The 14,329-nt window shown below is 39.0% G+C and overlaps 1 protein-coding gene across 1 annotated transcript in view; it reads left to right on the forward strand.

Annotated features, from left to right (window-relative positions):
- Nucleotides 1–14,329, forward strand: part of Sorcs3 (sortilin-related VPS10 domain containing receptor 3) — a 618,610-nt gene that overhangs the window by 588,253 nt on the left and 16,028 nt on the right. Inside the window, 1 exon segment of the mRNA NM_001106367.3 lies at nt 11,730–11,853. Within this exon segment, the coding sequence (NP_001099837.2) occupies nt 11,730–11,853 (124 nt within the window).

The raw sequence follows: 14,329 nt of genomic DNA on the forward strand, positions 1-14,329 counted from the left end.
TTTTCTCTTAGGAACATTTCAGTATTTTTTTCTGAAGACATTAATTATGTCATAACACTTTTTTGGTAACTATAGTTTTTTTGAGATATTTCAGATCTATGTCTTACCATTTTTGTTGTTTATATCAAGAAACTTTTCTTTATATACCTCTTACTTTAGGATTTGAAAGATCTCTCTGATTTCTATAGTTTGAGACTTACATGCCTGAGTGTAGGGTTTCACCACTGATGGGATTTAGGGAACAGTAGTAGTTGTAGTTTTTTTCTGAAAACATTTTAGTAAGACTCGGCATTTATTTCTTCCCAGAATTCTTCATATGCTTTACTTTTTTCTTTTTCTGGTATCATATTACTCATATACACACATATGTGCATATAGTACACACACCCATACCTTTTGTAATCGAGTCCCATTCTTGGATGTGTTTTGTTCCGGTTTTATTTATTTTATTTTTTAGTCTTTCCCACGTCTATCGTGTTATTATCAATCATTAGCTTCATTTTTAAGATTTCAATCTCCCAGTTTGCATTATACTTTCACTTTAGCAGACATTTCGTTATACCTGGAGGTGAGGTCGTAAGAATTACTATGTGTAGTGTGATCATGTTGGAGTGGAGGAGGAGATTTGCCTTATAATCAAACCTCATCTGTTTTAGGGATCCTATGATCTTGGATTGTATACTTCCTAGGTGTTTCACAGTAAACGCACACACACACACACACACACACACACACACACACACACACACACACGCACACACACACGCACACACACACACACGCACCCACACCCCGCACAGGTTAGGTTGGGTTTGTATTGAGATGGTATCTCCTTTTTCCTACAGCTGTTAGATTAAGATAAAACACTTGCAAGTTGGGCTCTGATTTAATAGTTTCTTCTAGGAAAAGATTTTTTTAAGCCACAGTGCACTTAGCGATGTACTTAGAAATGATCCCTTATCCCCTCTCACTGAAAGAAGCACAAAGACACATTTCTCCAGTATTTATGGAAGAACCTGGTCAGCTCCTGGCTATAAAATTTACAAAGCCACGGAGCCTCCTATGACTCACTGGATCCTCCCTGTGGTTTTCACTCTCTAACTTTTGTTTACTTTGAAAATCCACTACGTAGTTGGTGTTGCCTATCTTAGCAAAGGCATTACTTTAAAAATAATATAAAGAATGAACCTAACTTGGAAACGTTGAATACCAAGAGAGAAAAACAAATGACTATGTAGCTATGCATTAGGAAAAGTGATGTACTCACTCTGGGAAGGTAAGGCTGGGAGGTGCCCACTTTTGATCTTGAGGAGGATGACAGCATGATGTAATAGAGGGTGCATGGACACGGGATTTAAAATCATGAGTTAGGTGGCTAGCATGACTATGTCTTAAATAATCTTGTATATTTGAGCTTGATCAAGTTGTTTGTCCTGAGATGTTAGTCTCTCACTCTCTCATCTTGCCTGTTATATAAAGTAAGATAACACATATTTAAATGCCACATACTATATGGTCAGCAACTGTGTGCATTGTAGTACACCATTGAAGCTGTTCTGTTAGATGGGATAGTGAAAGATAGAGAATGATTCATGAATCCAGGGGAATCTCGGTTTGTAGTATTTCTGCCGAGTGGCCTTAATTTAACTTCTTAGTATATGTGACTAATGGTTTTGCATTTTTAATTTTTTTAACTAGGGAAACAGATAAGTCTATACTTGGTGCAGTAGAAAAGTCGCTCACAGCGTACAACCAGCCTCCCAATTTGAAACACTTGATTAGTTGCAGAAAAGGACCTTCGACTCAGGACTCCTAAATCAGTGAAGCCCAGGTCATCACTCAGCACAAGAATGCTGCAGCACTGGGAACACTTCTCCCCTGAGTGTTACTGAGCAGTCATTTTTCTTTAAAAATCATGAGATATACACAGAAAAGAGGAATGAGAAAATCATTGGGGGAAAGGTTTATTTTTCCCCTGAGAAAGTGAAAGGTCAGTTTGTATTTGGGGAGTTATTTTCTCTTAATGTACATTTGCTTTATCATCTTTACTGAGAATGCACACTATGTAATGAGGCCTATTATTGGATGGATCTCAACATAGAGGTTTGCTTGGCAGCCAACAGGACACTGAAATTGCAAATGCAATGTCTCTGCAGTGGCTTTTTTCTTTTTGAGTGCTGATTCTAAAATATGAAGTAACTTATAATAGTCCTTGTACATTTAATTTAAAATAATAAATGAATGAAAAAAGAGATCAAAGATTTTAGTTTTCATTTCCCTCATAATTATATGTTAGCTTGAATTATAGAATCTTTGTCTGAAGCCAGGAAGCTAATATTTAACATGTGTACATAATGGAGTTATCCACTGAAATCTCTCTCACACATATAGATGTTATATTGTGAGATTTTTAAAGTGAATGTTGGCAATTCAGTTTTAATTTTTAATTTACTACTAGAAGTATTTCTTTGGTTAAAAAATTCCCAGCTACAAGCTGAAGATTGTAATATACAAGTACCCAAGACAGAAAGGTCTTACCAGTTAATATTTATTCTCAAAGAACAAAGCGATCAATGTCTGGGAGGGGTAAAGTATAAAAATGATTTCAGAATATGACAAACCTGGGCTGAAATACAGATATATTTTTCTTTGTTCTAGTCCTTTCTTCAAAACACTTAACTTTCATTGAGTCTTATTCACTGTCAAGTCCAAGTACTAACAGGAGTAACTACAATTGATCATTAAAAGTAACAACTGCAATTGACCATTGCCATGAGCGTCAGCTAAAGAATTACTCATAAATCATGTAAAACATGACAAGGCATTTGGGAACATCAGGTTTTGTTATACATGAATAACATGTACATATAGAAATAAAAGTCGGACATGATTCTATGGATCATATAGATGTCTGTGAAAACAGTTAATTCCTGCATTTGAAGGACACCCATTTTCAGTATTTTTATGGTATCAACATGATAGAAACACATCAGTGGGGATGGGGTCCATATTATCCTATGGTTTCTCAAATGATTACCACATTTGGGTTCCAAAGGAATGAGTGTCTTTGGGTGTGTTGGGAAGTGTGGTCACCTTCAGAGCTGTTTGGCTTCCTTTGCTTGGCAAACTGCTCTTTAAAATGAACTACTTTTAATTTTAATTATTTATTCTTAGCGTTTGCTATACTTTCTCAATCCATTATTTTACTTAATCATCAGAACAGCTTTATAATTAAGTACCATTTTGCAGAGGACACTTAGTCTGGTAACCTCAGAAGGTAGTTTAGTGTGTGTGTGTGTGTGTGTGTGTGTGTGTGTGTGTGTGTGTGTGTCTACTACATGAAGTAGAAAAGTTCACTCAGGTGGTTGAATTAAATAAAAATATTGACACAAATGAACTGATTCTCTACCCGTGTAGTCAGTCCTTATCTGGATGCTATTAATATCAGGGGTAAAAGGCATGTATAACTTTACTGCAGACTTTAAAGAAATCGCATCCCATCTGAAAAGGCAAGATGAATACACATAAAATAATTGGTGTGGATGCATAATGTACAGATGAGTAGAAAATACTACACATTGCTGAGATCCAGCTGTTGACTTACATACCTGCAAACCTATCAGCAAGCGACATGAAATTTTATCAGGTCCTTCATAAGTCCTTTTCAGAAGCTATTCTTTTTCCTACAAGACATGAAGACTAAAACACAGGATAATTTCCATTTGTTACCTTCAGGAAGTGCATTCTATTACTATGAGCCTAACAGCGAGGACACTGCATAGGAAGGGAAGGCAGTAGAACCTCATGCATACTAGTCAAGTGGGGCGTCCTAGAGAGAAATGGGTGGAAGCCTGTGAGCCACAAAGAGCCTTTAGGAAACGGCCCTAAGCTGGCCTTAAAGGAGCAGCATAGTTGAGGCAGAAATAAAATGCCTCAAGGTAGAAAGACTAATCCTTACAAGTGGCTGTATCCTCTGTGCATTGATTCTGTCAAGCTAGAACATTCATTTCAGCAGATGTTGGAAGAAAAACACTTTAAAGTAGAAAGATAACATGGACTTCTTAGACTGTCAGCTATGTCTGCTTTGTATTTTGTCGTAAAGTTTATATTTAAGGTAGGATGGTATGAGATAAAGTTAGGCAGAACTCTCATGAACATCTGATAATTCAACAGAAGCATTTCCACTGGCACTCTCCGTCTATCTGTATCTCTCTCTCTCTCTCTCTCTATCTCTCTATCTCTCTCTCTCTCTCTCTCCCTCTCTCCCTCCCCCCGTGTATGTATGTACGTACGTATGTATGTATGTATGTATGTATGTATGTATGTATGTATGTATGTATGTATGTGTTGTGTGTGTTATGTGGTGTATTTATGCATACATGTTAAATCATTTTTAACTGAACTTTCACATCAATCCATAGTTATAACACAGCTATAAATACTATTTTGCTTTATTTCTTTCTTGCATTTGTGCATATTTAAGGTGTTCTCAGCGTGGTATTTCCACAATTAAACATTCTGCCTTTTCATTTCGTATGATAAGTACTTTTCACACATTGCTATATAATCCATAGAAGGTTTTAAATGAGGCCAGCATAATGATTGCATTGTTTATTCAATTTGGCAGTGGTAGGCTTGATCAAGGTGCACATTTTTAACTGTGGGCATTTTCTGATGTGCAACACTCTCCTGACGTGCTGTGTAGACTGCTGGTATAGACTGTATCCAGAGATTTCCCTGTACTTTGCTTGCTAGTCCGTTATTCAAGTGGAATAGTTTCTCACAGCTTTTATTACTTCTTGCCAGGCTCAGTTGGATAATTTGTGACCTGTCATATATGAAGGACTCTTCATTGTGACGAGTGTAACCCAAAGCCTGGGCAGAGCAGGAAGTATTGTTCTATGGGGCCACACTGCAAGCTGGCCCTGCAGCTCGGACAAAGCAGACCCGAGAAGTCAATCTGCTGCCTGCTGGGTTTGTGGGTCTCTGAATGGCCAATTTGCTGGGATTAACAGAGGTCTGGCTTAATAAATGTGTCTGCATGCCTAATAGATTTGAGTAAATGAACCTTAAAATACTTGATTTAATTTAGCATTGGGCATTCTGTATCAGTGGCCAATGAAGAACTCAAGGATCCTGTTGACTGCTCCAGCTTTCTGGGGAAGGTGAACTCAGCCATGGTGCTATAACTGCTGATGAAAAACAAAAGCAATTTGGAAAACAGAATTAGCTCCTGCTATTTATCCAGCATAGATGCCTGTCTGTGGCCTGCCACCCAGAGACCAAGCATCCACATTCATCAGAGTTTGTTTGCTATGGCTCTGTGCCCTTACTGGCTGGCGTGAGCCTTGCACTCACCCACCTCTGATGGTATGTTCCCTTTGTCCTTCAGCCCTGCACCCTCTCTTGGCTCTGGAACTTGGCGAAGCAGCCAGATGGAGATGAGATAAGATTCGCTAGAGCAGAAGGAAATAAGCTCCTCTCAGAGGACATGATGCTATTGATAAAACTGCCATAACCAGCTAAGTCTTGGGACATGAAGAATCTTGTGGGCAAGGGAGAGGGCCACATGTCCCACTTAGGACTAAGAAAGATGACGAGGGACTAGTAAAGGTTTCCTGAAGAGAAAACAAAGAAAAGAGGAAAAGAGGCTTGATGCTGAGCAGTGGAAGAACTAAGAGGCAACAGACTAGACAGAAGGACAGTTTAAGATAGACACCACCCAAGGGAATCATTCAGAGTATGGAAAAATAAAAGCCTTCTTATTATCCCTTCCAAAAGTATTTCACCTAATATTTTATGATAAAAATTTAGATATAAAGTAAAACAGTCATAATTTTGCAAAGAATGTCCATACACTCATCATCATATTTCTTGGGAAATGTCCCAAGTCGATTTCAGCAAGTCTATCCATCCATTACTCTTGATTTTTAAATTTTTATTTTAAAGTAAATTAAAACCTACATGCTTTGTTGTAAATCATTAAGCTTGCAAGTCATTGACTATAGAGTTCTCTGTTTCTTAATAGTTTTCCTCTCTGGATACTGTTGCATGAAATATAGAAAAAAATCCACACTAACACCGACTAGCAGATGGCCTTGGTCTGCCTCCAGCCTGGCTGACAGGACAAGACCTCATTCTTTCCTTTTAATCAGAGCTCTCTCCTCCTGTATCACTAAATTCCCATTGCTGGCTGTTGCCACACTTGCCCTGCAGTTCCAATTTCCCATGGCTGGCTGGGATGCACCTTTGCACACCATGCTCTGCCATACCTTTCTCTAGATCTCAGATGAGATACCATGAAGGAAAACACCACACAATCTTAGTTTAGAATCAACAGGTAATACAGTCACTGGGTGCAGAATATAGCATCCTAATTTTACAATGTATTCTATGTTAGAAATCTACTGTCTGCCTCCTTGCTTTCTCCCATCCAAAACCCATGTTGTTCCTTTCTCCTCCATTGTCTTACTCTTTCCAACCTGGGAGTCCTGCCTACTCGCCCAGTGACTGTTCCCTTGTAATGCCCTTGTAATTTTTATTTATTAGGGCAAGATACTACCACTTACTGTGCAATGGAAAAAAAAAACCTTTTCTGTCAAATATAAATTGAGCATAACTATTACCATTTTGTAATTTATAAAGTATAAGATACACCTAACATCCTGTCCATCAATTTTGTCAATTAAATAGAACACCCTGTTATCCTAACTTTAAAAAGGCTTATACTTCCATATCTGTTATGTCTTGGTTTAGCTTGTATACTGTTTGAAAAATATCCTCTCAAACCTATACCATCTTTCTCAATGCTAAGCAGCTTGGGTCGGCTGTGAGACCACCACTAGTTTTCATTCCCATCAGAAACCCGAGAGTGACTAATAGTATCTGAAAATATAGGAAGCCTAACACAGCTCGCAGAAGTGAGACAAGTTGTAGAGACAGCCGCCTGCCTATACAGCCCCAGTGTGTCAGGGAGTGGGAGCATCAGTCTTCCGCCTTCTGGCTCATCTGACAGACCTTTGAAACAGAAAAATTAAGGACTAGCTTATCCTGTCTCGGCAGAACTAAGCTGCCCTATCCTGTAACTTGTGTCCTCTCACGAGCAGCACAGGTCTGTAGATGAACTGAGGCAATTCTCGAGGCTGCCTCGGCACAACAGAAACAACTCCATTGATGCTCAATTTCTTCTTTGAAGCCAAGAAAGGGGTACTGCTCGGAGCAGATATGTCTCAACAACAAATGAACAAATAACATTAAATGTCACATTCTGACATTTTTGAAAACTATGTAAAGTAATCTGGAATGTTGTCCATTAACTACGCTAGGCTAATTCTAAATGAAACATCTTTCAAATACCCTAGCAATTAACTCAGAGCCAAGAATTCACTATCTGGCCCTTAACTCATATGCTCAATCCTATGAAATCAGATTCTAACGGAAGTTATAGAAAGGCTGGGTCCAAGCCTTGTACTTTAAAAATTTTTTGACAATAGAGGAAATTTATATCAATGAAAACCTTGATTCTGCACCAAAACAAATTCTGTAACAAGGTGAGAAATTATAACTTCAGCTTAGTGACAATTATAAGGATTTCTACCAAATGAGATTATGGCTACACCATCAATTCTAGCTATACCCTGTTAAATTCTGATCATTAGTAAATTCATCAAAAAGACAACCTTAGAATAACCATCTCCAGCCTCCAAGCCCGGGAAAGTGGTATGACAACTTTTCATAATTTTCTCCTGCTAAATATGGGTGCTGAGACATATTGAGGGCGGGGAGGTGTAAGGAAAATGAAGGAGTTCATTGGCCTTAAGAAGGCACCATCAACGATTGTTGTAGTCTCTAATGTCTGCGTCCTGACTGGATCCAGCTCGAAGTCCACGACATTAGGAGTGCAAGCAGGTCAGTTCAGCATGTCTGCCAAAGAAACTCAGCAAAGCTGTATATTCTGTAATGTATAAATCTCAATGAATTTTTAGCTTCATCAAGATATCATTTTTGTTTGACTCTCTTGGATCTAGTGCTTCAGGGGATCTCCTTTTGTCCTATGTGATCCATATAACTCTGAACAGTGTATAGACACGAATCACCTTTTCTAAAACCACAAAGGCCAAACCTTTCTCCCAAATCAGCATATCCTTCAGTCGGCAACCAGGAAAGCTCGTTTCTTGCCTTCTCTTCCAGACGAATAATGAAACAACCACAAAACTTATAATCCTATTCATTTTGATAATAAAAACCATTCAAAACAAATAAAGTAAACTGAACAGTACTGTATGAACCCATTCTTAGGCCTGTTCTACTTTGTCATGCCAGGATATTAACCCAAAATTCCCGTGGAGCCCACGAACAAAGAATATGAGTATCCTGCAGACTATATTATACCACCTATCTGATATGATCTCTGCCTGGAGCTACAGACATTTATTTTTTTAATACCTGTTCATAGTAGGCAATTATTACTGATCTCTACTTGCAGTCAATGAAAAATTTTCCCAATCCTAGTTCCAAACTGCAGGTGAAATTCCCCATGTGATTCAGACAAAATCTGTATATAAATGTATTCCAAAAGCAAATAAAGCAATTTTTTACAAATTCACAGTTCAATCAATATCTGCTCCAAGAATTAGGCATCTTCCATTCTCCAGCTCTCTGTGACTCGGAGCAGCCTGGACTTTTCACAGCAGGGGTCCCCAGAGCCTGTGAACAGAAACTACCCATTTTCTTTGTTTCAAGTTTCCCACGCTTGAGTCATCATGTGATTCCTCTGTGCTCTGCTCGCCCAGACTAAATTTCTAACTCATAGGCTAAGATTTTTAAATTTCTAGTGGATTTCACATGTTGAATCATCACCTGTTGCATGAATATATATATTCATTTCCTGCACTGTCACCAGCTAGCACCAGCAGATGGCCTCTGCCTGTCTCCAACCTGGCAAGACCTCATTCTTTCCTTTTAACCAGGGCTTCCTCCTCCTGTCTCATTAAATCATTGCTGGCTGTCACCACGCATGTCCCATGCTTCCAAATTCCTGTGGCTTGCTGGGATGCACCCTTGTACACCACACTCTGTCATACCTTTCTTTGGGACTCAGTTGAGATGCCGTGTGAAGGAAAACACCACACAGTCTTAGTTTAGGATCAACAGGTAACAAACACAATCACTGGGAGCAGAATATAGCATCTTAATTTTATAAACGATTCTATGTTAGAAATCCTCCAGTGGTAGATCCACCACTCAAGCCTTTGGCTTCTTACATTCTGTCTGCCTCCTTGCTCTCCCCCGACCCCCAGCCCATCCAAAACCCATGCCATCCCTTTCTCATGTCTTCCTCTTTCCACCCTGGAAGTTCTGCCTACTCGCCCAGTGATTGGTCCCTTGTAATGTTCATTTATTAGGGGAAGATCCTACCACAGGATACTATAAAATGTATCAATAATAGAATACATGAATCTGCAGTGTGTATTTACAGTCTGACAGGCAGTCACTTGGGTAGCCCATCTGTGATGATATTATGTTACCATCCTTCTGCAATTTTCCTGTAAGTTCTCAGCCAGTCTCCATGCCAGACTCTTCCCCATCACAGGTTAGATTTACTTACCACAGAACATCATAAAAGTGTAATCACATAATAAAAATGTCCTCTTTCACCTCTCATGGTTTGGAGGTCACAATCTGTATATATATATATATATATATATATATATATATATATATTTATACATGCATTAATATTATTTTCTGTTATATGAAAATTCTGTGGTTAATTTCTATGTTCTCATTGGTAAATTTCCAGACTCTCTCCATTTTAAGTTGATGTGAATAGCTGCTATGAATTTCTTTAAAAGAATGTTTCCCCTTAACTAAATTCCAGGGACTATAGTTGAAGGTCATAGCGTGTGAAATGGCATAGTCACTTTGAAAAAGGTTCTCAAAATTTCTAACAAGACAAACTTTTCCCAGAATGGTTGCAGTGCTTTTATATGTCCTACCAAAATAGCTGGGAGTTCCAGTTTGCTTTGCCCTTTCAACAGTATTTGGCATTATCATTTCAAAACAACCTTTAACCATTATACTATTAAATTTGATATCTCATTTTGTTTCCAAAGATCTGGGATGGTCTACGAATGATAAAATGTAATACAGTTAGAATTATTTGCTGCTCTTTCAAAGGACCTGAGCTTAATTCCCAGCACCCACGTGGTATCACTCAACCATTTGTAACTCCAGTTCTGGGCTATTTGATACCCTCTTTTGGACTCTGAAGGCACTACACACATGTTGTGCAGAGACATGCATGCAAGCAAGACATACACACATGTAAAATAAAATAAATGAAATATTTTCAAAAGTAGGATTCTAAACAGATGTGGTGTCAAAGTATGTAGGATAGAGACACTTCTACCTCATTCTTTTTTTTTTTCTGACTCCAAGGCACATCTGTGTGCATTATAAAGCCTTATGTATGGCAAATAATCCCTACACACCTTACTGGATGTCCTAATTTTGGGGAAAGTTTTATTGCTTCCTCTTTATTCAGTAAACACGGAGGAAAGTGTATCAGAAGCTCAGGGCAGTATCTTTAACTCTGCCCAGCTACCACCAGCCTGATCATCGAGGAGTGCTGTAGAGTCTGAAACAGATGAGATCAAATTAGTTCTTCAGAAGCCCTGCCAAATCTGCTGAGCAGAAAAGGATTTCGGTCCTACAGAAGGAGCACTGTCTAAAAACTGCAAATCAAGTCTTTGTATCTCTCTGTGTGAATACATCCAGCCTGTCATGGATATACACTGAGTTGGCACATACATAGCCCCTTAGAGGGATCTTCTGCGAATCCTTCCACAAGCTACATTATTATTCTGCATTTTACTGTTTCTGTGTGCAGAGAGGAGAGGGAGTCTCTCATCTGTGCTTGTGTCATATCTTCCTTATCTGCCTTAGTTCAGCCTCCAGCTTCTGTACCTCACCTTACAGAGCAAAGGCAGCATTTGAGGATGTGGGCTTTAAGAAACTACTGAATATTTTCTCTTCCATCTCAGGATCTGCCTTCCCTTCTACAAGCACCCACTTATATCATATTTCTCTTTTTACCCTTCAGAAGTTCATATATTTTGCTAAGTCAGGAGGAAGAAAAAAGAAAACCAAATCACAGCCTATTATATATGCATGTTTGAATATTCTCAAACTAATAAAAGAGTCAAAAATGCTTTGCAAGTAAAAACAGATGTAATTCAACAAAAAGCCATCGTAAGGCCATTGTATTGCTTTATGTGTGTTTCTGCTGAAAGAATGACTCTGTGCTTAAATCAGGTAATACCGAAGTAAGTTACAGGTCACTTCTTTGAAGAGTCCCTGTAGCCCAATGGAGTATGGTATAGAATGGAAAGAACACTGGATGGTAAAGTGATTCCTTGTTGCAAGAGCCATTGGGTACAGGATTTAAAAGCTGATGTGATTTTTTCCCAGGAGAAAGAACAAGGTGACATGACAATTCAACAGTGTTGCTCATTTTTCAGGATTAAAATTTTATGAATTTTAAATTGATTAATATTCTTCTTAGTTTCCAGAGAAATAATCACAGTTTGTGGGAACAGAATAACATTGTTTGTTCTTTTCTTATTTTTTAAGTGAAGAGCCCTTGGGTGCTATCATGCTATGCTTATGCATGACAGTCTGGTACCCCAGGGAAGACTAAAGGGGTGTCACTGTTCTCTTTCTTGCAGCCCCTCATCACCTTGGACAGCAGCATCTCTTTCACATTCCTTGCAGAGGGAACCAACACCATCACTGTCCAGGTAGCTGCTGGGAATGCCCTCATCCAAGACACAAAAGAGATTGCTGTACACGGTAAGCTCTGTATGTGATCATGTGATCACATTCTCCTCTGCTCATGCAGTTCCCTCTTCCAATCCTGGTGCCAACCATAAACCGCTTTAGAATTCCCAGGTTAATAGGGAGATGCTTGACATCTGCAACTGTAGACTTCATTGGATAGAGAAGGTAAATTGAAAAATAACCAGATCACTGGTAGGCATCTGTTTGTTGTCCCTTGTGCAGTGCGAATCTTGTGGTGCATCTAGACCACCATATGCTCGGGGTAATTGTTAGACAAGGAAAGCTAGAGTAGAGAATGAGCTTGATATGACGATCTGCTAAGTTGTCTACAATATGTGTTCAGCATTTCTTGTGACGTGGGACAAGTGATCTATCTACAAAGCAAGAGGAGTAATGTTCCCCATCCTATAGAACTCATGTCTTAGGCAATGAGATGGTCTCTTCAGAGCAAATGTGGTTTACTTTTCTTCCTTCCTTCCTTCCGTTCTTTCTTTTTGTATGGGTAGTACCCGAAGTTGAATCGACTTTTTAAAGATTTTATTTAGTTTTCCTTTACAACACTCCAGATTTGATCCCCCTCACATCCCACCCTCTGACTGTTCCACATCCACATCCCATACCTCCTCCTCCCCATCTCCATAAGGATGTCCCCACTCCACCTCCCCAATCTCCCAACACATCAGACCTCCTCACTCCCTGGGGTCTCCAATCTTGAGTGTTAGGTGCAGCTTCTCTGACTGAAGCCAGACCCGGAAGTCCTCTTCTGTATATGTTGGTGGCCTCATATCAGCTGGTGTATGCTTCTTGATTAGTGGTACAGTGTCTGAGAAATCTTGGGTGTCCAGGTTAATTGAGACTGCTGGTCCTCCTACAGGGTCACCCTCTTCTTTAGCTTCTTCCAACTTTCCCCTAACTCAACCACAGGGGTCAGCAACTTCTGTGAACTGGTTGGGTGTAAATATCTGCATCTGACTCTTTCAGCTGCTTGCTGGGTGTGTTGGAGGTCCGTCATGATAGGGTAATGATAGTGAGTACTCCATAGCCTCAATAATAGTGTCAGGCTTTGGGTCCTCCCCTTGAGTTGGATCCCACTTTAGACCTATTGATGGACCTCCTTTTCCTCAGGCTCTTCTCCATTTTTGTCCCTGCAGTTCTTTCAGATGATAACAATTATGGGTCAGAGTTTTGACTGTGAGATGGCAACCCCATCCCTTACTTGATGTCCTGTTTTTCTGCTGGAGCTCCACAGGTTCCTTCTCCCTCCATTTATCTAAGGTCCTTCCTTTTGAGTCCCGAGAATCTCTCGCCTCCAAAACTCAAAGAAAAGAATCACATTATTATCTCCTTAGATGCTGAAAAAGCATTTGACAAAATGCAACACCCCTTCATGATAAAAATATTGGAGAGATGAGAAATTCAAGGCCCATACACAAACATAATAAAAATAATTTACTGCAAACCAACAACCAATATCAAATTAAATGGAGAGATACTTAAAGCAATCCCACTAAAATTAGGAGCAAGACGAAGATGCCCACTCTCCCCATATCTATTCAGTATAGTACATGAAGTTCTAGCTAGAACAATGAGACAACAAAAAGAGATCAAAAGGATACAAATCGGCAAAGAAGAAATAAATGTATCATTATTTGCAGATAGTATGATAGTATACATAGGCAACCCCTAAAGTTCTGTCAGAGAACTTCTACAACTGATAAACAACTTCAGCAAAATAGCTGGATAGGAAATTAACTCAAATAAATCAGTAGCCTTCCTTTATACAAATGCTAAATAGGCTTTCCTTTCTTGATTGTTGGAATTCTCAGCATCAATATCTGCAAAGGCTTTATGATGAGGCTAAAATTATAAGCTTATGTACCTACATATGCATGCTATAATGATATATGTCTGGAAAGTTAAAGCAAAACTGTCTAGGAGAATAAATCATAGTAAAAGGAGGGTGTAGAACGAGGCTCCTATAGAGGGATATGGGAGGGATACGCTGCTCATCTATAAAAAGGTCCTTATGAAGCTGAATGCCATGCATTGTAAATGTATGACAATAAAAATCAATATAAGCTTAAATGAAGGCAGAGAAGGTGATGAGGAGGGCTGTCACATGTCCTGAACCCTGAAAAGTAGATTTTTTATTACTACATTTATTTTAAATGAAATTGATGATCTTATGCTGCCACCCCTCCAGACCTCCTTAAGTTCCCAGATAGCCTCTATCATTGTAGTTGTCTAAAATGTTATACAAGAATATGTAAGTTTCTAACAAAGGCAATTTCTATAGTATTGTCCTGGTGAATTTTTTCCGACTTCCCTGCCAACTGATCACCAGAGCCCCTTATTATAACCTGGAGTAAGTATTTTTATTAGAGTGTAAATGTTATGCTAAAACTGGTGCAAATAAGAAATGCTGATTTTCATGAATGAGCACGAACAGGACAACTTGATTATTCACCAACCAGATCAAGAAATCAAG

The sequence above is a fragment of the Rattus norvegicus genome, chromosome 1 (assembly GCF_021556685.1).
Source record: "Rattus norvegicus strain SHRSP/BbbUtx chromosome 1, alternate assembly SHRSP_T2T, whole genome shotgun sequence".
Classification (NCBI taxonomy): domain Eukaryota; kingdom Metazoa; phylum Chordata; class Mammalia; order Rodentia; family Muridae; genus Rattus; species Rattus norvegicus.